Source organism: Schistocerca nitens, chromosome 2 (genome assembly GCF_023898315.1).
Source record: "Schistocerca nitens isolate TAMUIC-IGC-003100 chromosome 2, iqSchNite1.1, whole genome shotgun sequence".
NCBI classification, from domain to species: domain Eukaryota; kingdom Metazoa; phylum Arthropoda; class Insecta; order Orthoptera; family Acrididae; genus Schistocerca; species Schistocerca nitens.
Genome location: NC_064615.1, coordinates 430,870,933 through 430,893,676, shown reverse-complemented (window position 1 = coordinate 430,893,676; position 22,744 = coordinate 430,870,933). Strand labels below are relative to the sequence as shown.

Genomic DNA, 22,744 nt, shown 5'->3' with positions numbered 1-22,744 from the left:
CAAGTTTTATAAGGAGGAAACTTAATAATGAAAAAGATGAAAGTGAATTTATTTAGTAGCCATTGTTTGTGGTAAGCAGAGACTGTATATGGTTCAAATGGCTCTGAGCACTATGGGACTTAACTTCTGAGGTCATCAGTCCCCTAGAACGTAGAACTACTTAAACCTAACTAACCTAAAGACATCACACACATCCATGCCCGAGGCAGGATTCGAACCTGCGACCGTAGCGGTCGCGCTGTTCCAGACTGTAGCGCCGGCCGGCAGACTGTATGTAAATACGTAAATCATAACTGATATGAGACAGAAAAGTCTGGATAATAGAACGTAGGTTGCATCTGACAGTTTAACACTCGATTTATTCTACGAATTTGTTAAATAAAGGAAAGGAAACAGAAATTAATAACGAAGTTCCATTGCTCATTCAATGGAAAACACTGATGACAATCATCTTGTCAGATGGAATAAATAAAGGTCAGAAACACTAGGTTAAGAGGAAAATGACAACTACTGCTGTTTACAGCGAAATCTTTATTCACATGTCACATACACGAGTTCCTCTGTGCATCAACCAGTTTAGTAATATCGGAGATTAGGTCCGTGCCTTCCGAGTAACTTTCCTTTATTCGTTGTATGGAGGGAGAGCGGCGCTTGCGCCCTCAGCGCTGTGTTCTGGCAACCTGATCGCGTCATATGGGCACTATCTCGCAGATGAAGGGCAGTTCCGAATCACAGCGTACGTCATTTAATGCGCCTATACCTTGCAGAGACAGGCAGTTCTCGGGCCTCCCTTGGTCGTTGTTGTCCGGCTGGTTAACTCCCCACGGGTGGAATTCCATGTCTTTTATGTGCCTGCCTGTAAAAAGTAAACACTACATCACTCTCAGTAGAAACAATTATTAATGCATTGTTAAAGTAAAAAGGGGGTAACATATGAAGGGGGGGGGGGGGTAATATGTAACGTAAGAATAGAAAACTTATTTACAGTAGTAGTAAACTCCATGTTGACTTGTATGCGCTTAAGATGTTCTGTGGCCATAATTCGAGCTCATCACTGGTGCTATTACAAATGACACTCTTCTTGATGATCTCTGCAATAGTGGCAGTCTAGTGTCAACAACGCAGGTACTATGGTAGTGGCTGGAAATGACTGGAAGTGTGATTAAGGAGACTTGGAACGTAAAAATACGAACTCGCCGCCGTGATTACGCTCGAAAGTGGATTTTCATATCCGAAAAGAACATATGGAAGTAGTTAACCCATAACTACAGTTAACTTCAGTCACCGAAAAAATTATTTTTTATAATTCTATCTCAGTTCATATTCCTAAATAGATTTATGTGTAATAGCAATTTCCTTGCCAATATAGCTCTAGATTTTAATACAGGTGCTAAGTGATGGCATAGAACCTGTGAAGTATTGTGACCACGTACTATTGGGAAAGTTTGTATGCGTAGGTACAAATGCATCCGCTACAAGCAAACATTTGGAATATATTATATACGTGTTCGTAGATCACTTTATATTTGGCTCGCACTTCTACGGATAGTAAAAACTCAAACCGTCATCATGTAACGACGTAGTTAGCTCAAATTAAGCATTTGTACGAAACAGAAAACACTGGAGCAAGTAAAAAACAATATTGCGGACACGGCCGAATTTAAAAGGTAAAATCAACGGCGTCGCAAGGGAACTTCAATGTTAGACGAAATTACATACATATTTAAGGCAAATGATACGCTCCAACCTGAAGTACATCCTCGGTTGTTCATCTTTGGCTGTATTCTAAATAAGAACACAGATGTTGCAGGAGGTTGCACCGAAAGTCTGTTATGAGAATTAATTCGACATTGTTCCAGAGTAGACAAAATAAAAATTTCAATATGCGTCTGAAAATATATGGGGTATAAATTCAGCATCCCCCCCCCCACCCCATGAACCATGGACCTTGCCGTTGGTGGGGAAGCGTGGGTGCCTCAGCGATACAGATGGCCGTACCGTAGGTAAAACCACAACGGAGGGGTATCTGTTGAGAGACCAGACAAACGTGTGGTTCCTGAAGAGGGGCAGCTGCCTTTTCAGTGGTTGCTGGGGCAACAGTCTGGATGATTGGCTGACCTGGCCTTGTAACACTAATCAAAACGGCCTTGCTGTGCTGCTTCTGCGAACGGCTGAAAGCAATGGGAAACTACAGCCGTAATTTTTCCCTAGGGCATGCAGCTTTACTGTATGGTTAAGTGATGATGGCGTCCTCTTGGGTAAAATATTCCGGAGGTAAAATAGTCCCCCATTCGGATCTCCGGGCGGGGACTACTCAGGAACATCGTTATCAGGAGAAAGAAAAATGGCGTTCTACGGATCGGAGCATGGAATGTCAAATTCCGTAATCGGGCAGGTAGGTTAGAATATTTAAAATGGAAATGGATAGGTTAAAGTTAGTTATAGAGGGACTAAGTGAAGTTCGGTGGCAGTAGGAACAAGACTTTTGGTCAGGTGATTACAGGGTTATAAATACAAAATCGAATACGGGTAATGCAGGAGTAGGTATAATAATGAATAAAAAAATAGGAGTGCCGGTAAGCTACTACAAACAGCATATTGAACGCATTGTTGTGGCTAAGATAGACACGAAGCCCATGTCTCCCACAGTAGTACAAGTTTATATGACAACTATCTCTGCAGATGATGAAGAAATTGATGAAATGTATGATGAGATCAAAGCAACTATTCAGGTAGTGAAGGGAGACGAAAGTTTAGTAGTCATGGGTGACTGGAATTCGAAAGTAGGAAAAGGGAGAGAAGGAAACATAGTGGGTGAATATGGATTGGGGGAGAGAAATGAAAGAGGAAGCGGTCTGGTAGAATTTTGCACAGAGCATAACTTGGTTCAAGAATCATAAAAGAAGGTTGTATACATGGAAGAATCCTGGAGATACTAGAAGGTATCAGATAGATTATATAATGGTAAGACAGAGATTTAGGAACAAGGTTTTAAATTGTAAGACATTTCCAGGGGCAGATGTGGACTCTGACAACGATCTATTGGTTGTGAACTGTAGATTAAAACTGAAGAAACTGCAAAAAGGAGATGGGACCCGGATAAACTGACTAAACCAGAGGGTGTACAGAGTTTCAGGGAGAGCATAAGGGGAGAATTGACAGAAGTGGGGGAAAGAAACACAGTAGAAGAAGAATAGGTAGCTCTGAGGGTTGAAGTAGTGAAACCAGCAGAGGATCAAGTAGGTAAAAAGACGAGGGCTAGTAGAAATCCTTGGGTAACAGAAGAAATACTGAATTTAATTGATGAAAGGAGAAAATAAAAAAACGCAGTAAATGAAGCGGGCAAAAAGGAATACGAACATCTCAAAAATGAGGTCGACAGGAAGTGCAAAATGGCTAAGTAGGGATGCCTAGAGGACAAATGTAAGGATGTAGAGGCTTATCTCACTAGGGGTAAGATAGATACTGCCTACAGAAAAATTAAAGAGACCTTTGGAGAAAAGAACACTTGAGGCAATACTGACCCTACGACTTTTCTGGGAAGATAGATTAAGGAAGAGCAAACCTACGTTTCTAGCATTTGTAGACTTAGAGAAATCTTTTGACAATGTTCACTGGAATACTCTCTTTCAAATTCTGAAGGTGGCAGTGGTAAAATACAGGGAGCGAAAGGCTATTAACAGTTTGTACAGAAACCAGCTGGCAGTTGTAAGAGTCGAGGGGCATGAAAGGGAAGCAGTGGTTGGAAAGGGAGTGAGACTGGGTTGTAGCCTCTCCCCGATGTTATTCAATCTGTATATTGAGCAAGCAGTAAAGGAAACAAAAGAAAAATTCGGAGTAGGTATTAAAATCCATGGAGAAGAAATAAAAACTTTGAGGTTCTGCCGATGACATTGTAATTCTGTCAGAGACAGCAAAGGACTTGGAAGAGCAGTTGATCGGAGTGGACATTGTCTTGAAAGGAGGATATAAGATGAACATCAACAAAAGCAAAACGAGGATAATGTCATGTAGTCGAATTAAGTCGGGTGATGTTGCGGGAATTAGATTAGGAAATGAGACACTTAAAGTAGTAAAGGAGTTTTGCTATTTGGGGAGCAAAATAACTGATGATGGTCGAAGCAGAGAGGATATAAAAAGTAGACTGGCAATGACAAGGAAAGCGTTGCTGAAGAAGAGAAATTTGTTAACATCGAGTATAGATTTAAGTGATAGGAAGTCGTTTCTGAAAGTATTTGTATGGAGTGTAGCCATGCATGGAAATGAAACTTGGACGATAAATAGTTTGGACAAGAAGAGAATAGAAGCTTTCGATATGTGGTGCTACAGAAGAATGCTGAAGATTAGATGGGTAGATCACATAAGCAATGAGGAGGTATTGAACAGAATTGGGGAGAAGAGAAATTTATGGCGCAACTTGACAAGAAGAAGGGACCGGTTGGTAGGACATGTTCTGTGGCATCAAGGGATCACAAATTTAGCATTGGAGGGCAGCGTGGAGGGTAAAAATCGTAGAGGGAGACCAAGAGATGAATACACTAAGCAGATTGGCTCTGAGTACTATGGGACTCAACTGCTGAGGTCATTAGTCCCCTAGAACTTAGAACTAGTTAAACCTAACTAACCTAAGGACATCACAAACATCCATGCCCGAGGCAGGATTCGAACCTGCGACCGTAGCGGTCTTGCGGTTCCAGACTGCAGCGCCTTTAACCGCACGGCCACTTCGGCCGGCTCTAAGCAGATTCAGAAGGATGTAGGTTGCAGTAAGTACTAGGAGATGAAGAAGCTTGCACAGGATAGAGTAGCATGGAGAGCTGCATCAAACCAGTCTCACGACTGAAGACCACAACAACAACAAATTCAGCATGTGACAGTTTTCCAAGACAGAACCAATGTGCTACGATTAAAATTGTCTAACACATTATAACGTAAAACCGGGTATGACAAGAAATACGACTCTGCAAAATGCAGACATTTGATCACACATAATTGGGTGTCAGGAGTTGTCACTAAAACAAATGGCGAATCAACCCGCTCAAAAATTCTGGTTACTCCAGAACGGGAAAGTGCTTACCCCAAGACAGCAACATTTTGCTTGGTAAATGCAAAACAAACCACGGGACCACAAAAAATAGCAGCTAACCCTAACTAGTCCACTATAGACCATGGCAAGTTAAAAGAAGACCAGGGACTATACAGACTAGAAAATAAGGACAGCTTCCAGACTGTTTAGAGGTTAGCGATTAACACATCCACAAGGGAATAAAATTTGTTGCCCTACAACTGAGCCAGCAGAATGTTACTATGGGCAGTATACCTACATCACATGAGCCGAACTATGTGACTTAATGGGGAACACCTGTAAGAGTCGCTCTGAAGAACCAGAACTCGACAAAGTGTATAAAGATCTTGTACGTGCACTTGAAAGTTCATTTCTCCCATACCAAGACAACGCCTGACTGCGATGTCTTTACAAAATGACCGTCACGAAAAAGAACACTTTATAAAAATCCGAAGAAGTAGGATAATAACCGTAGAATTAACGGAAGTAGCGGCGGAACTCACTGTCGACGTAATTTCTCTCCAAGAACCGTAACCTTATTCCAGAAATGGTCGATTCCCATGGATTCCTCCAAGAACAATATCAGTTACCGGTGACCAAATCCGAATGACTGCCGTTATATGTATAGTCTAAAAATGTTGTAGTAAGTAAAATGAGACAACACTGTAACAAGCAAATAGTAAAAAAATAAAATAGTAACAATGGCACTCTTATGGGGACATACATTTGAGTCATAGCATTATATGTAGAAACGCGGGCACATTACATTAGGAAAGTTTGCACAATCTGTGAGACACAGAAGGTTTTAGAGTGCGCGTACATTAACGCAAAAAACGGTGTAATGGCTCTCCCAACACAACCGACGATAGAGGAAGAATAGTAAACGATACACTACCTGAACAGAATCTACATGCCCTGAAGAATCTACATATTCTGAACAGGGAGGGACGGACAGCCACTAACTTTTCGAGGGAACGCTTGACGGAGACGTAATAGATATCTCTGTCGTAAATAATGAAGCCCTGACACCAATAGGAGATTTAGACCTCCCACGAAGTTTGCACATAAATTGACCACAATTGGATCACAATAAAATCACAGACAGACAACTTAATAGAAGATGTATGCAACGAGAAATTCTTACTCCACGGACCGAGATAGCGAGAAATCGTATCAAATTGTGCTCTGCAAGTCCGCCCATGGTAGCTGAGTGGTCAGCACGACGGAATGTCAAACCTAACGGCCCGGGTTCGATTCCCGGCTGGTTCGGAGATTTTCTCCGCTCAGGGACTGGGTGTTGTGTTATCCTTATCATCATCATTTCATCCCCATCGACACGCAAGTCGCCGAAGTGGTGCCAACTCGAAAGACTTGCACCAAATGAACGGTCTACTCGACGGGGGCCGCGCGTGATTAGCCGAGCAGTCTGAAACGCAACAGTCATGGACTGTGCGGCTGGTCCCGGCAGAGGTTCGAGTCCTCACTCTGGCATGGGTGTGTGTGTTGGTCCTTAGGATAATTTAGGTTAAGTAGTGTGTAAGGATAGGGGCTGTTGACCTTAGCAGTTAAGTCTCATAAGATTTCACACACTTTTTTTTTTATCCGACGGGAGGCCCTAGCCAAACGGCATTTCCATGTATCCTCTGCAAAACGTACAGGAAGCGTGGACTACACAATCCGTAAACTGACCGAAATGATACAGCCAGCACAAAGGACAGCAATACCACGAACAATAAATCAAAACTCTCAAAAATCCCATGGTCACACGAACACTCAAACCTAAGAAAAACAAGAAAAGCTGAAAAATACTACCAACTAGCAAACAATGCCAGAGAATAAGAAGGCAGACTGGATGAAGACAGAGGAATATATGTATAAACAAGTGGAGAGGCACTGTAGAATATTTACTACAAAAACACCTGATGACGCTGAATAAATAGACCATCAGATACATTTCAACCGTGAGCCGGCCGGTGTGGCCGTGCGGTTCTAGGCGCTTCAGTCTGGAACCGCGTGACCGCTACGGTCGCAGGTTCGAGTCCAGCCTCGGGCATGGATGTGTGTGATGTCCTTAGGTTAGTTAGGTTTAAGTAGTTCTAAGTTCTAGGGGACTGATGACCACAGATGTTAAGTCCCATAGTGCTCAGAGCCATTTGAACCATTTTGAACATTTCAACCTAAGCACAGTACACTACAGCTTGACTAGTGAATTGAAATAGTCACTTGCGCATTTACGTGAGAGGAGGTCACGCAAGCTATACCAAGACTAAAGAGAAACCGATGGCATCCACGTGGAGTTCCTACAACATCGTAATGTTGGAACCAGCAAATACAATAATCGTCAAGAAAGTCACGGATTAAGAACCACACTTACTGAATACACTTCCGAAAGGCAAGGAACGCTTTCTTTACGACGGACCACAGTCATCCGTGAGCTAATGTGGCTTAGCCCGCGTCAGAATCAGTTTAGGAAGAAACCAAATCGATTGACGGCGCGACAGGAAAACGTCTCCGCCTAATGGAAAACAAAGATCAGAAATATGTAACTTATAACGACAGACATCGCAGCAGTATTTGACAACCTCTGACGGCTTCAGAAATTTGCGCTTCTTAGGGAGTTGCTGATAGCGGCCACACTGTACCACAGCCTCCGGGATTACTGTAGGGACGAGATTGCTGAGTGGGCAAAAGAGAAACGGGATGGGGTCAAAAGAATTACAAAGGCACACCCACAACCCCAAGCCCATCTTCTGGGGTCTAGCAACGGAACCTCTAGTACATCTCGTGGGGAGCATTGACAGAGGTGACGGAATCCTGGCATATGCCGGCCACCTGCTGGCGGAACTGTTGGTCAACTTCGGAGTACAACTTGTGAGGAAAGCCAGTGACGTACTTCAACGCAAATTAAACTGACGACTGTCCCGGACAAAACACTTCACACGTTACTTAAAGCTAAGACTTGTGACACGATTCCAGAGAATTGCGATAAACAAAGGTCTTTCCTTCAAGACCCACAATACCAACAGTAGAAGACCAGGCTGAAAAATGCTACAGAAACTGGCAACTGCAGGTTACAGACTTCCACTAACACACCACAATAATACACCTCTATGCAACTTCTGATTCCCTTATATGCTTCGCGGTACGCAAATTGTCACAGAAATTGCTGCTGGCGACAATCATGACTGCTGTGAGGTGCAGGTAGAGAGGTGTGCTTCTGCAGCTATGAGGAGCCATTGTAACTATCTCTCTTGAGTCCTCTGCGTAGTCTTTGGCGTCTTTCCAGTGGACATCGCCATATTGAACTGTGATGCGTTTCAGGGACAAAATAAGAGCGTTCGCAGAAGAAAGTATCACCGATAAACCATATCTTAAGATAGGGCGGTTTAATATATAGCAAAGGTAGTGTGACACATGCGAAAAGCGCCGGAGAGTGTAGGATTTTGATCCGAACACCAGGGAAAGATAAGGAATAAAACACGCCACCTGAAGCCGTAGAATGATACATTTCTTAACCGCACATGGTACATTTCCGATGCACTAAGGACGGATGAACAACCGCCAGAACTTAGAACGCGCTTGTAGGAAAATTGGCTCCCTGATCATGTAGGAGTACAGAGCACTGCGCATACAAATGCCAGACGACAAAGTATGATACACAACAACTTGTACAACTCTCTCAGGAATCCAGACCAATGGGCAGACCTAGTCAGAACAATGGACACTATTTCAGTAATAATACAAGAAGAATACGCAATAGACAGGATGTATAGACTGGCACCCAGACAAAACGTAACAATAACACTAAGTGGCAGCGTGATAATAGAGAAAATGGAACATAATACAGTAATACGAAAAGAAAAGATAAACCAGACATGCGCACTAAGACAAGATAATACACAACACAAACGTAGCTAAAAAGCTATATAAACACATAAAATAATATTAGAGACTGAAATACATACAATAACAGCTGCCGGCCGAAGTGGCCGTGCGGTTAAAGGCGCTGCAGTCTGGAACCGCAAGACCGCTACGGTCGCAGGTTCGAATCCTGCCTCGGGCATGGATGTTTGTGGTGTCCTTAGGTTAGTTAGGTTTAACTAGTTCTAAGTTCTAGGGGACTAATGACCTCAGCAGTTGAGTCCCATAGTGCTTAGAGTCATTTGAACCAATAACAGCTCCAAAGACACTTGAAAATGGGGAAACTTCGGGTCAGATACACGTAACTCCATGACCCCATTCCATAATCTGCGTTCCTGACGTGCTCCACGGAGTACTGACAGTAATAATTTCTATAATAAACTACCATAATAACTGTCTTTGAAGTGTATTTGATGCAGTGACCGGCTACTGTTGCATGAGGAAAAATGTAATTGAAAGAGATAAACTAAACAAAGACATGATAATTCATTGACCAAGATATAAAGGAATCGAATAAGGGTCACTTCTTTCCATCTTGAATCCAAACTGCAAGATCTGAAAGAATCTTTGGTGAGTTATTTGTGGATACACATTTATGTGCTCACGCTTTTGAAACGTCTACATCTACTCGCACATCGATACTGCGCAAACCACCATACTGCGCGTGGCGGACAGTACCCCGTACCAGTACTAGTCATTTCCTTTCCTGTTCCACTAGCATATAAAACGAGGGAAAAAGACTGTCTCTATACCTTCGGATGAAATGGAAATGAGCGTTTGGCGTCATTGGCCAGGAGGCATATCGCGGGACAGGTCCGGCCGCCTTGCTGCAGGTCTTATTACATTCGACGCCACATTGGGCGACCTCCGCGCCGGATGGGGATGAAATGATGATGAAGACAGCACAACATCCAGTCCCGACCCAGCCGGGAATTGAACCCGGGCACGTAGGACGGCAATCCGTCACGCTGACCACTCAACTATAGGGGCAGACTATGCCTTCGGGTGAGCTCTAAATACTGGTATCTTATCTTCTTGGTCCTTGCGTGCAATGTAAGTAGGAGACAGCAGAGTCGTTCTGCAGTCAGCTTCGAATATCGTTTCTCTAAATCTTCTCAGCAGAATCCCTCAAAAAGAATATCGCCTGTTCTCCAGGGATTCCCATTTGAGTTTCCGAAGCCTCTCAGTAACACTTGCTTGATGTTAGAACTTACCAGTAACAAATACACTCCTGGAAATGGAAAAAAGAACACATTGACACCGGTGTGTCAGACCCACCATACTTGCTCCGGACACTGCGAGAGGGCTGTACAAGCAATGATCACACGCACGGCACAGCGGACACACCAGGAACCGCGGTGTTGGCCGTCGAATGGCGCTAGCTGCGCAGCATTTGTGCACCGCCGCCATCAGTGTCAGCCAGTTTGCCGTGGCATACGGAGCTACATCGCAGACTTTAACACTGGTAGCATGCCGCGACAGCGTGGACGTAAACCGTATGTGCAGTTGACGGACTTTGGGCGAGGGCGTATAGTGGGCATGCGGGAGGCCGGGTGGACGTACCGCCGAATTGCTCAACACGTGGGGCGTGAGGTCTCCACAGTACATCGATGTTGTCGCCAGTGGTCGGCGGAAGGTGCACGTGCCCGTCGACCTGGGACCGGACCGCAGCGACGCACGGATGCACGCCAAGACTGTAGGATCCTACGCAGTGCCGTAGGGGACCGCACCGCCACTTCCCAGCAAATTAGGGACACTGTTGCTCCTGGGGTATCGGCGAGGACCATTCGCAACCGTCTCCATGAAGCTGGGCTACGGTCCCGCACACCGTTAGGCCGTCTTCCGCTCACGCCCCAACATCGTGCAGCCCGCCTCCAGTGGTGTCGCGACAGGCGTGAATGGAGGGACGAATGGAGACGTGTCGTCTTCAGTGATGAGAGTCGCTTCTGCCTTGGTGCCAATGATGGTCGTATGCGTGTTTGGCGCCGTGCAGGTGAGCGCCACAATCAGGACTGCATACGACCGAGGCACATAGGGCCAACACCCGGCATCATGGTGTGGGGAGCGATCTCCTACACTGGCCGTACACCACTGGTGATCGTCGAGGGGACACTGAATAGTGCACGGTACATCCAAACCGTCATCGAACCCATCGTTCTACCATTCCTAGACCGGCAAGGGAACTTGCTGTTCCAACAGGACAATGCACGTCCGCATGTATCCCGTGCCACCCAACGTGCTCTAGAAGGTGTAAGTCAACTACCCTGGCCAGCAAGATCTCCGGATCTGTCCCCCATTGAGCATGTTTGGGACTGGATGAAGCGTCGTCTCACGCGGTCTGCACGTCCAGCACGAACGCTGGTCCAACTGAGGCGCCAGGTGGAAATGGCATGGCAAGCCGTTCCACAGGACTACATCCAGCATCTCTACGATCGTCTCCGTGGGAGAATAGCAGCCTGCATTGCTGCGAAAGGTGGATATACACTGTACTAGTGCCGACATTGTGCATGCTCTGTTGCCTGTGTCTATGTGCCTGTGGTTCTGTCAGTGTGATCATGTGATGTATCTGACCCCAGGAATGTGTCAATGAAGTTTCCCCTTCCTGGGACAATGAATTCACGGTGTTCTTATTTCAATTTCCAGGAGTGTATATCAACCCATCTCTGAGCTGCTTCGACGTCTTCCTTTGATCCAACCTAGTACGCATCCCAAACACTTGAGCAGAACTGAAGATAGGCTCGCACTGGCGTCCTACATGCGCTCTGCTTTACAGACAAACCACTAGAACAAAGTCGACAATCCTCACATGCTCGTTCCATTTCATATCACTTTGCAACGTTACGCCGAGATATTGCAATGAGGTGATTGTATCAAGCGAGACACTAATAATGCTGTATCCGAACATTACGGGTTTCATTTTCCTACTCACACGCATTAACTTACATTCTTTTACATTTAGAGCTAGCTGTCATGCATCACACCAACGAGAAACTGCGACACCTTGCCGTGCGCCGCAGCATCATCAGCATACAGCCACAGATTACTGCCCAAGCTGTCCTCCACATTATTTATGTATGTAGAGAGTAAAGTCCTGTCGCACTTCCCTAGGACTCTCCTCACGATACCCTTGTCTGTGATGAACACTCACCATCGAGACCAACATACTGGGCTCTATTATTTAAGAAATCTCTGAGCCACTCACTTATCTGTGAAGCCATTCCATAAGTGCATGCCTTCTTTAACGACCTGCGATGGGGCACCGTGTCAAACACTTCCCAAAAATCTAGAAATATGGAATCTATCGGTTTCCCTTCATCGACAGTTCGCAGTATATCATGTGAGAAAAGGGCAAACTGAGTTTCGAAGCAGTGATGCTTTCTAAACCCATGCTAATTCATGGACATAAGCTTCTGTCCCAACAAAATGTATTGTATTCGAATTGAAAGGACTCTGCAGCAGACCGATGTTAGAGATGTTGGTCTGTAATTTTGCGGCTCGGTTCTTTTGCCCTTCTTATACACAAGAGTCAACTGCTTTCTTTACCAGTCGCTTGGGATATTGCCCTGGGCGACAGATTCCCGATAAATGCAAGCTAAATAAAGAGTCAGTGCCGTAGAGTACTCTTTGAAAATTGATTTGGGATTCCATCCGTATTTGGTTACTTATTTGTTTTCAACTTCTACAGTTGTTTCTCTACGCCAGGGACGCTTATTATCATGTCGTCCGCAGCTGAGTCTGTTCGATGGTCGAACGACGGTATATTGTACGATTCTCTTGCATGAACGATTGCTTGAACGTGAAATTTAAAACTTCGGCTTTCGATTTGCTATCTTCAACTGCCACACCAGACTGGTCAACAAGTCACACTTAGCCATTTTGCATAGGACCAGAAGTTTGTCGGGTTCTCTGTCACGTCGTTTGCTAAGGTATGATGTATGCTTCACGCATAGATCTGTTCACAGATGCACGATTCTCTACTAACCTTTGCTTGTCGTCATTTGAGCGTTCTTTTTTGAGGCAAGAGTGCAACGGACTCTTGTTTCCTCAGCATTTTCCGAAACCCGTAATTAAACCAGAGTGGGAGTTTTCTCTCCCTAATCCACTTACTAGGCACATTATTCTCAAGACCACAATACACAATCTTCTTCAAGTTTTACCCATAATTCTCCTACGTCAATTTTTCTCGAACTAAGTGATCTCATTTCACTGTCCAATTGAGATGACAAACACTGCTTATCTACTTTTTCTAGAAGAAACACTCTCATAGCCTTCTTAACTGATTCATTAACTTCCGCAACAATAGTTGCTACAATGACACATTATCACTAATCCCCGTTTCTACACTGACGTTGTCGATAAAGTCCGGCCTATTTGTAGCTACAAGGTATAAGATATATACTTACCCGCTGAAAAGCACATAATTGTATTGAATTCAGCAAATATTAAGCAAGTCAGAATTTGTACAGAATCATTTACTTTGATTTCATTTCCTGCACAAGTTGGAGAGCGAGACTTTGTAGAGCTCTAAGTTCCATTTAGCCACCCACAGCGTTTCGTAAGTGCGACAGCTATGACTACGTTTGGGAACCTCTTAGAGTTGCAAAAATATCCTGGCAATCAAAGAAAGTACTCTGATTGGCCTTAAGCATTTTTCATTCCAATGCGAAGGATCAGGACGAGCCGCTCCACATCTACCTGTCTTTTTTTTCCAGGCCTCAATGAGTTAAGGGTTACGCTACAGGGAAGAGAATAATTATCATGGAACTTAAAACTCCTGCCTTTTGCCTTCAATCAGGATTAAAATCCAAAATAGGTTTTTCTACACCCTATAAAGGAACAGTCAGGGAGTTCAACAGCATCCACTACGGATGAAATTCATTTAACCTCCAAAATCCTTGGTAAAATGTCTTGTTTGTTCGGCTATATGAAATACACTATTTCACTACTACTGTACAGAGTTAAAATTTTACACAAATGGTGTTTTTTGTCAGAAAACAAAAAAGGGGAAAAACCGGTTGGACATTTCTAGTAAAACCACCAAATTAATTTTTCAGATGACATGTAATCTCAAAAATATGAGGATAGTGACGACATTGTAATCAGAAGTGTTCAGCCCGTTAATGAGGTATTATTAAACAGAAAAAGGAAATATCACTGAGGTTGACCATCCAGTGCGTATGCGCGTTATCTGACAACAATTAAAAATACAATTAATTATGTATTACAGTGTCAGAAATTCGTATTTCTGATCAGAAAGTGCGAAATCAACTCGTTATCCATTTACTTACATTGTGTTCATGAAGCCAAGTTTCACCCCATTTTGTTTACTCGAAGATGGATGAAACATTGCTTATCATTAATATTAAGTACTTTTCCTGTTTTAGCTTATTCCATTGACAAGAGAGCATCGTCTTCTGGATAATAAACAGAATGTGTAGCTAGATTACTACTTCGATAGTTGTTTAACATTATCGTCTAGTTAATACGGCTTAAAATTAATGACAAGCAGTATTTAGACACCTGATAAGAAAGTATTTCAGTTCTTTCCAGAAACAGTATTATCCCTACAGCAAGAGGAACAGTATGGTGTTGAATTAATTGACTCTTCAGCAATTCAGCCAGAAATAGGCTTTCTTTATAGTTCCTTCCTGGGCTATGCTGTGATGATTATAGATTTACTTGGTGTCACGTTAATATATATTTCATAACTTTTCTTTCTCAATCTAGATTATTCCTGTTTACGTCCTGTCAATAAATCAATGTTCCTAAGTTTTCAGAAGTGTACTTACAGCGTACACTGATCAGCCAGAACGTTATGTCCACCTAGCAGTATGTCCACCTTTGGCACGGATAACAGCAGCGACGCGTCGTGGCGCTGAAGCAACGAGCCGTTGGTAGGTCGCTGGAAAGAGATGGCATCGTATCTGCACACACAAGTCACCTAATTTCCGTAAATTCCAGAGAGGGGGTCGTGAGCTCTGACGCCACGTTCCATCACATCCAAGATGTGTTCAATCAAGTTCAAATCTGGCGAGCTGGAAGACCAGCAGATCAATTGTAATTCGCCACTGAATTACTGGAACCATTCCACCACACTCCCGGTCTTGTGATGCTGCGCAATATTTTGTTAAAAAAAGCCACTGTCGCCGGGAAACACGATCGTCATGAAGGACTGTACCTGGTGTGCAGCCAGTGTACCATACTCCTTGTCCTCCCATGGTGCCATGCATGAACTTCACTTGCCCGTTCTCCACAGTATAACGAAACCGCCGCCAGCTTGTCTCCGCCTCGCAGTACAGGTATCAAGGAATACACTCCTGGAAATGGAAAAAAGAACACATTGACACCGGTGTGTCAGACCCACCATACTTGCTCCGGACACTGCGAGAGGGCTGTACAAGCAATGATCACACGCACGGCACAGCGGACACACCAGGAACCGCGGTGTTGGCCGTCGAATGGCGCTAGCTGCGCAGCATTTGTGCACCGCCGCCGTCAGTGTCAGCCAGTTTGCCGTGGCATACGGAGCTCCATCGCAGCCTTTAACACTGGTAGCATGCCGCGACAGCGTGGACGTGAACCGTATGTGCAGTTGACGGACTTTGAGCGAGGGCGTATAGTGGGCATGCGGGAGGCCGGGTGGACGTACCGCCGAATTGCTCAACACGTGGGGCGTGAGGTCTCCACAGTACATCGATGTTGTCGCCAGTGGTCGGCGGAAGGTGCACGTGCCCGTCGACCTGGGACCGGACCGCAGCGACGCACGGATGCACGCCAAGACCGTAGGATCCTACGCAGTGCCGTAGGGGACCGCACCGCCACTTCCCAGCAAATTAGGGACACTGTTGCTCCTGGGGTATCGGCGAGGACCATTCGCAACCGTCTCCATGAAGCTGGGCTACGGTCCCGCACACCGTTAGGCCGTCTTCCGCTCACGCCCCAACATCGTGCAGCCCGCCTCCAGTGGTGTCGCGACAGGCGTGAATGGAGGGACGAATGGAGACGTGTCGTCTTCAGCGATGAGAGTCGCTTCTGCCTTGGTGCCAATGATGGTCGTATGCGTGTTTGGCGCCGTGCAGGTGAGCGCCACAATCAGGACTGCATACGACCGAGGCATACAGGGCCAACACCCGGCATCATGGTGTGGGGAGCGATCTCCTACACTGGCCGTACACCACTGGTGATCGTCGAGGGGACACTGAATAGTGCACGGTACATCCAAACCGTCATCAAACCCATCGTTCTACCATTCCTAGACAGGCAAGGGAACTTGCTGTTCCAATAGGACAATGCACGTCCGCACGTATCCCGTGCCACCCAACGTGCTCTAGAAGGTGTAAGTCAACTACCCTGGCCAGCAAGATCTCCGGATCTGTCCCCCATTGAGCATGTTTGGGACTGGATGAAGCGTCGTCTCACGCGGTCTGCACGTCCAGCACGAACGCTGGTCCAACTGAGGCGCCAGGTGGAAATGGCATGGCAAGCCGTTCCACAGGACTACATCCAGCATCTCTACGATCGTCTCCATGGGAGAATAGCAGCCTGCATTGCTGCGAAAGGTGGATATACACTGTACTAGTGCCGACATTGTGCATGCTCTGTTGCCTGTGTCTATGTGCCTGTGGTTCTGTCAGTGTGATCATGTGATGTATCTGACCCCAGGAATGTGTCAATAAAGTTTTCCCTTCCTGGGACAATGAATTCACGGTGTTCTTATTTCAATTTACAGGAGTGTAGTTCCCCTGGAAGACGACGGATTCGCGCCCTCCCATTGGCGTGATGAAGAGAGTGTCGGGATTCATCAGATCATGCAACGCTCTGCAACTGCGCTAACGTACAGCGCCGATAGTGGCGTGCCCGTAGCAGTCGTAGTTGGCGATGTCGTGGTGTATGCAATGGCACATGCATAGGCCGTCATCTGTGGACGTCCACCGTTACGAATGTTCAACACGCTGTGTGTTCAGACACACTTGTACTCCGCCCATTATGGAAAATCTGATATTAGTTTCACCACAGTTCACCGCCTGTCCTGTTTTACCAGTTTCAAATGTTCAAATGTGTGTGAAATCTTATGGGTCTTAACTGCTAAGGTCATCAGTTCCTAAGTTTACACACTACTTAACCTAAATTATCCTAAGGACAAACACACACACCCATGCCCGAGGGAGGACTCGAACCTCCGCCGGGATTTTACCAGTTTGTTCAGCCTACGACGCCCAACATCTGTAATGAGTGGTGGCTGCCCAACACGACGACGCCTGGACGTGGTTTCACATTGGTTTCGCCACGTGTTGAAAACACTCATCACAGCACTCCTCGAACACCCGGTGAGTGGTGCAGTTTCCGGGCCATCGCAGTCTGCCTTCCGTCAAACTCAGATCACGCGCCTTCCCGATTCTACAGCACTCCCATTGATACTACGTGCACCGTGCGTGTGTATGACTGACAGTCACACCTTTCCAGGTGACGCTGCTATCTCCTAGACAGGTTTATATCGATAGCGGAGCGGTAGTCATAATGTTCTGACTGGTTTCGTATTTTCGCTTCAAATTGCAACTGGTTGTTAATCATGCAGTTAGAGGGCAACCAGGGAAGATAATCCTAATATTGCATTCTCCAGACCCAAGAACAAAGGTAGTAGTGAGTTTTACTACTTCTCAGTGCAATGTCTAAAGTCGTCGGGCGCAAGAAACAACTAGTGCATTACTTTTGTAGTATTTACTCTGATCCGACAGCATTACGCCCATTGTGGATGTTATGTTTTGCGGAGCAGTCAGGAGAAATACAAAAAAAAAAAAAATATCTGTACCAACCTGTTTCAGTAACGAAGTCGCCTTCAACAGCCTCATCCTTGAAGCCCAAGAGGTAGCCATTGTAGGTCGGCTCCAAGAGACGCAACACTGTCAGACCTCGGCTCCAAGTGTCAGGTACAGCCAGCGTCGCGTTCTCGGAACGGCAAACTTGGGCTGCCGCCGCATACGCTTTTTTCTCCTCGTGGACCTTGTAGAAGCGCCCTGCTTCCTCGGACCACGTGTAGGAATTGGGTACGCCCACCGTAAGACGGCGCTCGCATAGGAATGGCTCTACACCACCGCATTTTCCGTCGTTCAGCAGTCCGTCGTTGCGGACGTCGACGCAGTCCTCGCCATCGCCGTTACCGTTGCTAGGCTCATTTGGCATCCACGGCAGGTACGACACTGGGCGACCTGATGAAGAGTAAGTGAGTCAATAAGAAACGGGATTTGGTTAACTATATACTTACGTCACGCTGGGAGTCCTGCGGCAGGTATTACAGCGGAACAAGACAAAAGAAACTTCTCGACTGACTGGTCGTAGTCTGTGAAACATTTTTGTTCCTCACGTTTCGAACAAAGCCGCCTGAAAAAAAGTTTTCCATGGACCATGGCCTTACATACCGGAAGACGAACCGGCAACTAAATCATTCGGTTGTGGAAGTCTTCATTTTATGATAGACAAATGAACTTAACCATATTCTAGGAAAAAAGTACAATAGGGCGTAAATAAAACTTCCTGGCAGATTAAAACTGTGTGCCCGACCGAGACTCGAACTCTACCATCTGAGCTACCGAAGCACAACTCACGCCCGGTCCTCACAGCTTTATATCAGCGCACACTCCGCTGCAGAGTGAAAATCTCATTCTGGAAACATCCCCCAGGCTGTGGCTAAGCCATGTCTCCGCCTTTCGCGGGCAAGTGCTCTACCATCTGAGCTACCGAAGCACGACTCACGCCCGGTCCTCACAGCTTTACTTCTGCCGGTACCTCGTCTCCTACCTTCCAAACTTAACAGAAGCTCTCCTGCGAACCTAGCAGAACTTGCACTCCTGAAAGAAAGTATACTGCGGAGACATGGCTTAGCCACAGCCTGGGGGATGTTTACAGAATGAGATTTTCACTCTGCAGCGGAGTGTGCGCTGATATGAAACTTCCTGGCAGATTAAAACTGTGTGCCCGACCAATACTCGAACTCGGGACCGTGGCCTTTCGAGGGCAAGTGCTCTACCATCTGAGCTACCGAAGCACAACTTACGCCCGGTCCTCACAGCTTTATATCAGCGCACACTCCGCTGCAGAGTGAAAATCTCAATCTAGAGCGTAAATAGTCTGAATACTTTTGAAACTAAATATTTGTTGACCGATTACTTTCTTGTCGTCATGTTCAGATTTATAGGAGTTCCATGCGTAAGCTCTGCTGGCGCTGAGCTCGTCGGCTCTGCAGTTTCCCCCTGAGTACAAATCGCCGTTATGTGTATTCTGCGTTGACGTCCGAACCTATGTTTCTGGCCGGTAATGCTGTTTTTGTGCAGTTAGCAATGGTAACGAAAACTGAATTCTTCGTTCTTAGTTTTTCCTATAAACTTAAAGTAGTAGGCCTGGTAAACAAGTGTTAGTGGATCAAGTCAGCTCGGAATATGGAGTTGGAAATGTATCAAAGTCGGACATCAAAAAGAACATTGATCCCATTACCAAATTTGTGAGTCTACTTGTCAACGAAGATGGAAGTTTGCACATAAAAACAATGAAAATATCAAAAAATCGTAATTAAGATACCACAGTTTACACATGGATTATACAGGTATGTACTCAAGGACAAGAAATAAATCGATAATTTCTCTCAATCGTCAGCGCATGGCTTGAAGGGAACAAAATACCGCATCGCTGCTGTGGTATGGGGAAATGTTATTGGAACACACAGGCCACATTTGCTCATCAGAGAAGTTCTCCGTGCAATAATGGAATAAAAATGTTGGTTGTCACAGATAAAATCTAAAGGAATTCATGAATAGAGACAAGATTTTCTATAGAATGGTATGGCACTGTACCTGTTCTCGAACTAAAAAAAGCATCATCTTGCAATCTCGAAATCATTCAAGACAGTCTGGAACAAGATGATGAATGGCAATCAAGTATTTACGGGCGATGAAATAAGTTCGTGTCGTCGGCGACATAGACCAGTGCGAATGTCCGTGATAAAAAGGGACCATCCTGCAAGGAATCACTTCATTGGCGTGAGAAGGCTACGAAGTGCTCATAACAACATGAGTAATGTGAGTCACACCGTCTTTAAAACGCTTTGCGACATTTAGCGCAAAAAGAGACTATTCTCAAGCAAAAACATTTTTTCGAATTATTTTCCTAAATTGTACTGTAACAGCAGTTTTGAACTTTTCAATCTATGTTACGCATTCAGTTGTGTTAATTGTATTATGTTACACACAAATGTATATTCATTCTTTTGTGCTTAACGTAGTATATCTGTTTCATAGCACTAGTACAACATGTTTTAGTAAATGATCGGTTACCCAAAATATCAGTTATCAGATAACCCCCGTCCCAAACTGTTTCTGATAACTGATGCTTTAATCTAATAAAAGGAAACTGGATACACACGAAAATAGTTCAGTAAATGTGTTACTTAAATAAAATATTTCATGATGTTTATTGAACAATTAAAAATACAGCGACCAAAATACCGACCCATATGCCTGACGGAAATTTAAAAGGCACATTCAAAAGAACTTGATATCTTCAGATCGTAATGAAAGGGAAACAGGGTGTCCCATGTCATTGTTAGTGCTATAATGGTGCCCAGATAAATTTTACTTGATGTCGGAAATACGGCAGTGAAACAGAATTTATTTTCAAGTTTTCTTTCGTGGTGGGATTTGTCCAACAGCTACAAAATTTTGCAACAGAATAAACTCACGTAGCGGTAGTCTACGATAAAAGCTCAAGCTCACTAAGAAGTCTCAGCAATGCTCGTAACAATATCATCTGAGGAAGACGCTTTGTATAACTGCCAACTATGAGTAACTGCACAGCCTGACAAACCGAAGCAATCAGATGGGGAGCAGGAAATGAAACGAAACTTTGCAGGTTGAAATGAAATGAACTTTCGGCGTCATAAGCCGGGAGGCCCCTGACGGAGCAGGTCCGGCCGTCTTGGTGCAGGTCCTGCTACAGTCGACGCCACATTGGGCGACCTGCGCGCCAGAGGGGGATGAAATGATGATGAAGACCACACCCAGTCCCTGAGCGGAGAAAATCCACGATCCAAACGGGAATCGAATCCGGGCGCCATAGTACGTCACTCTGTCAAGATGACCATTCAACTATCGGTGTGGATACTTTGCAGGTTGAGAGGATATGTGATCACAACGTGTCAAAGCATATGCTGTCGCATGAGAGGGAACACAGGGACCTCTCCACCATTTGACAGCATACTAGCCGACGAGTGTTGTTCGGGATAGTTAGAACCGAGATTCGTCACTGAACGCATACATCAGCAGTCACTATTCCCAAGTTACGACACCACTCCCAACGCAGCCGTTTGTTTGATGGTGTTAACGCCAGGCTACGCATGGGACTTTATTTTTTTTATATACCCCGATGTTGCCAGTCTCCAACCAATGCTGCGGTATGACGCAGAATTTTACAGGTAGTTCACTGCGTGTTCCTGGTTCGTAGGCGCAAGTGTGATGGTGCACAATACAGCGATACTGCCTTGCGGTGGTGGAACACGATCGACCAGAATCTTGACGAGGAGTATGGCTGCCGTCACGTCTCGATGCAGTTCAACATTAAATCACTCACACACCTCAAGTTCCCACAAATCCGGATATTGCGCTTTTCGACTGGAGGGCCAAACAGAGACCCACACTGACGCTACCTTCAAACCGTCTTCCGGTGCTGATAATGCTGTCTCCGACGCCTATGTGGAATCTCAGCGAGATTAAAAGTGATCGCTGGACATCTTTAGCTGTTCATACTCTTCATATACCCTGTCGGCCTAATAACAGCATTAAAGAGAAACAACATTAATGCACTCAGGTAGCTGCACACCTTTCAGAGAGAACTGCAAATCTTCTAATTTACACACTCGCCGATGGTGAGTAGTGGACGAAGTTACACTGGTCATGTTTTCTAGATGCTTCACTTTTTTTCGGGTAGAATTGTTAAGCTCAACACGTCAGACTTAAGACCACTGTAGAACACAAGATGAGGCCCAAGTAATGTCAGAGTCTCTGCAGAAGTACAGCCAGTGCTTCTTTCTCCACGTCGTCGGATTTGGAGGCCGCTATTGGTGAAGCAGTGAAGTACTGAGTGAGACAGAAAGTTTACACGCCGAAGCTCCTTGATCATCAGTATAATTATGTGTGGATTTAAGTGAACTTTGTAGAGTCTTCAAGATATTATATTCCTCCCTTCGATATTCTCGAACCAGTGGGAAGAAAGTTCCTAACAGACTGGCCATGCCACGTAATTTCTGAAGAATATCCTAGAAGGTATCGAGACGGTGGCTACATTAGTAAACAATGCGATGCATATGAATTGAGTAAGATGTTAGGAGTACATAATTTTCAGTTGTTGTTGGGAAACGAATATCCTAAACTTAACAAAGCACCTTTGTTCAGCCATATTTTCAGAACTGACTTTTCTGCTACGGACAGATTTGTGAATTCAGAAATTAATTCGTTTGCCTATGTTCAGTCAGTTTTTGAGAATCGTACGTACATGGAGAATTATTTCACAATATTCATTCTGTAGTAGGAAATATTTGTATTGTTGGTTCTAGAGCGTGTTCAATATACTCTACAGAAAACTTAACAACTGTGCCGGGATTAACACGTGTCACAGTATATATATTATGTCCATTGTCGTTATCAGTACCGCTCGGCTTTCAAAAAAGAATCTGGAGCGATGGAATATTAGTTGTTGTCGCTAGCCAACAACGCT

At 45.0% G+C, this 22,744-nt stretch overlaps 1 protein-coding gene across 1 annotated transcript in view; it reads right to left on the bottom strand.

The window, feature by feature from the left end:
• Nucleotides 1-534: 534 nt before the first annotated feature.
• LOC126236297 (macrophage mannose receptor 1-like) overlaps nt 535-22,744 on the bottom strand; it is a 70,214-nt gene continuing 48,004 nt past the window's right edge. Inside the window, exons 5-6 of the mRNA XM_049945489.1 lie at nt 17,800-18,192; nt 535-856 (exon numbers count right to left, since the gene is read on the bottom strand). Coding sequence (XP_049801446.1) covers nt 690-856; nt 17,800-18,192 — 560 coding nt within the window. The 3' untranslated portion in view covers nt 535-689. The remainder of the gene's footprint in view (nt 857-17,799; nt 18,193-22,744) is intronic.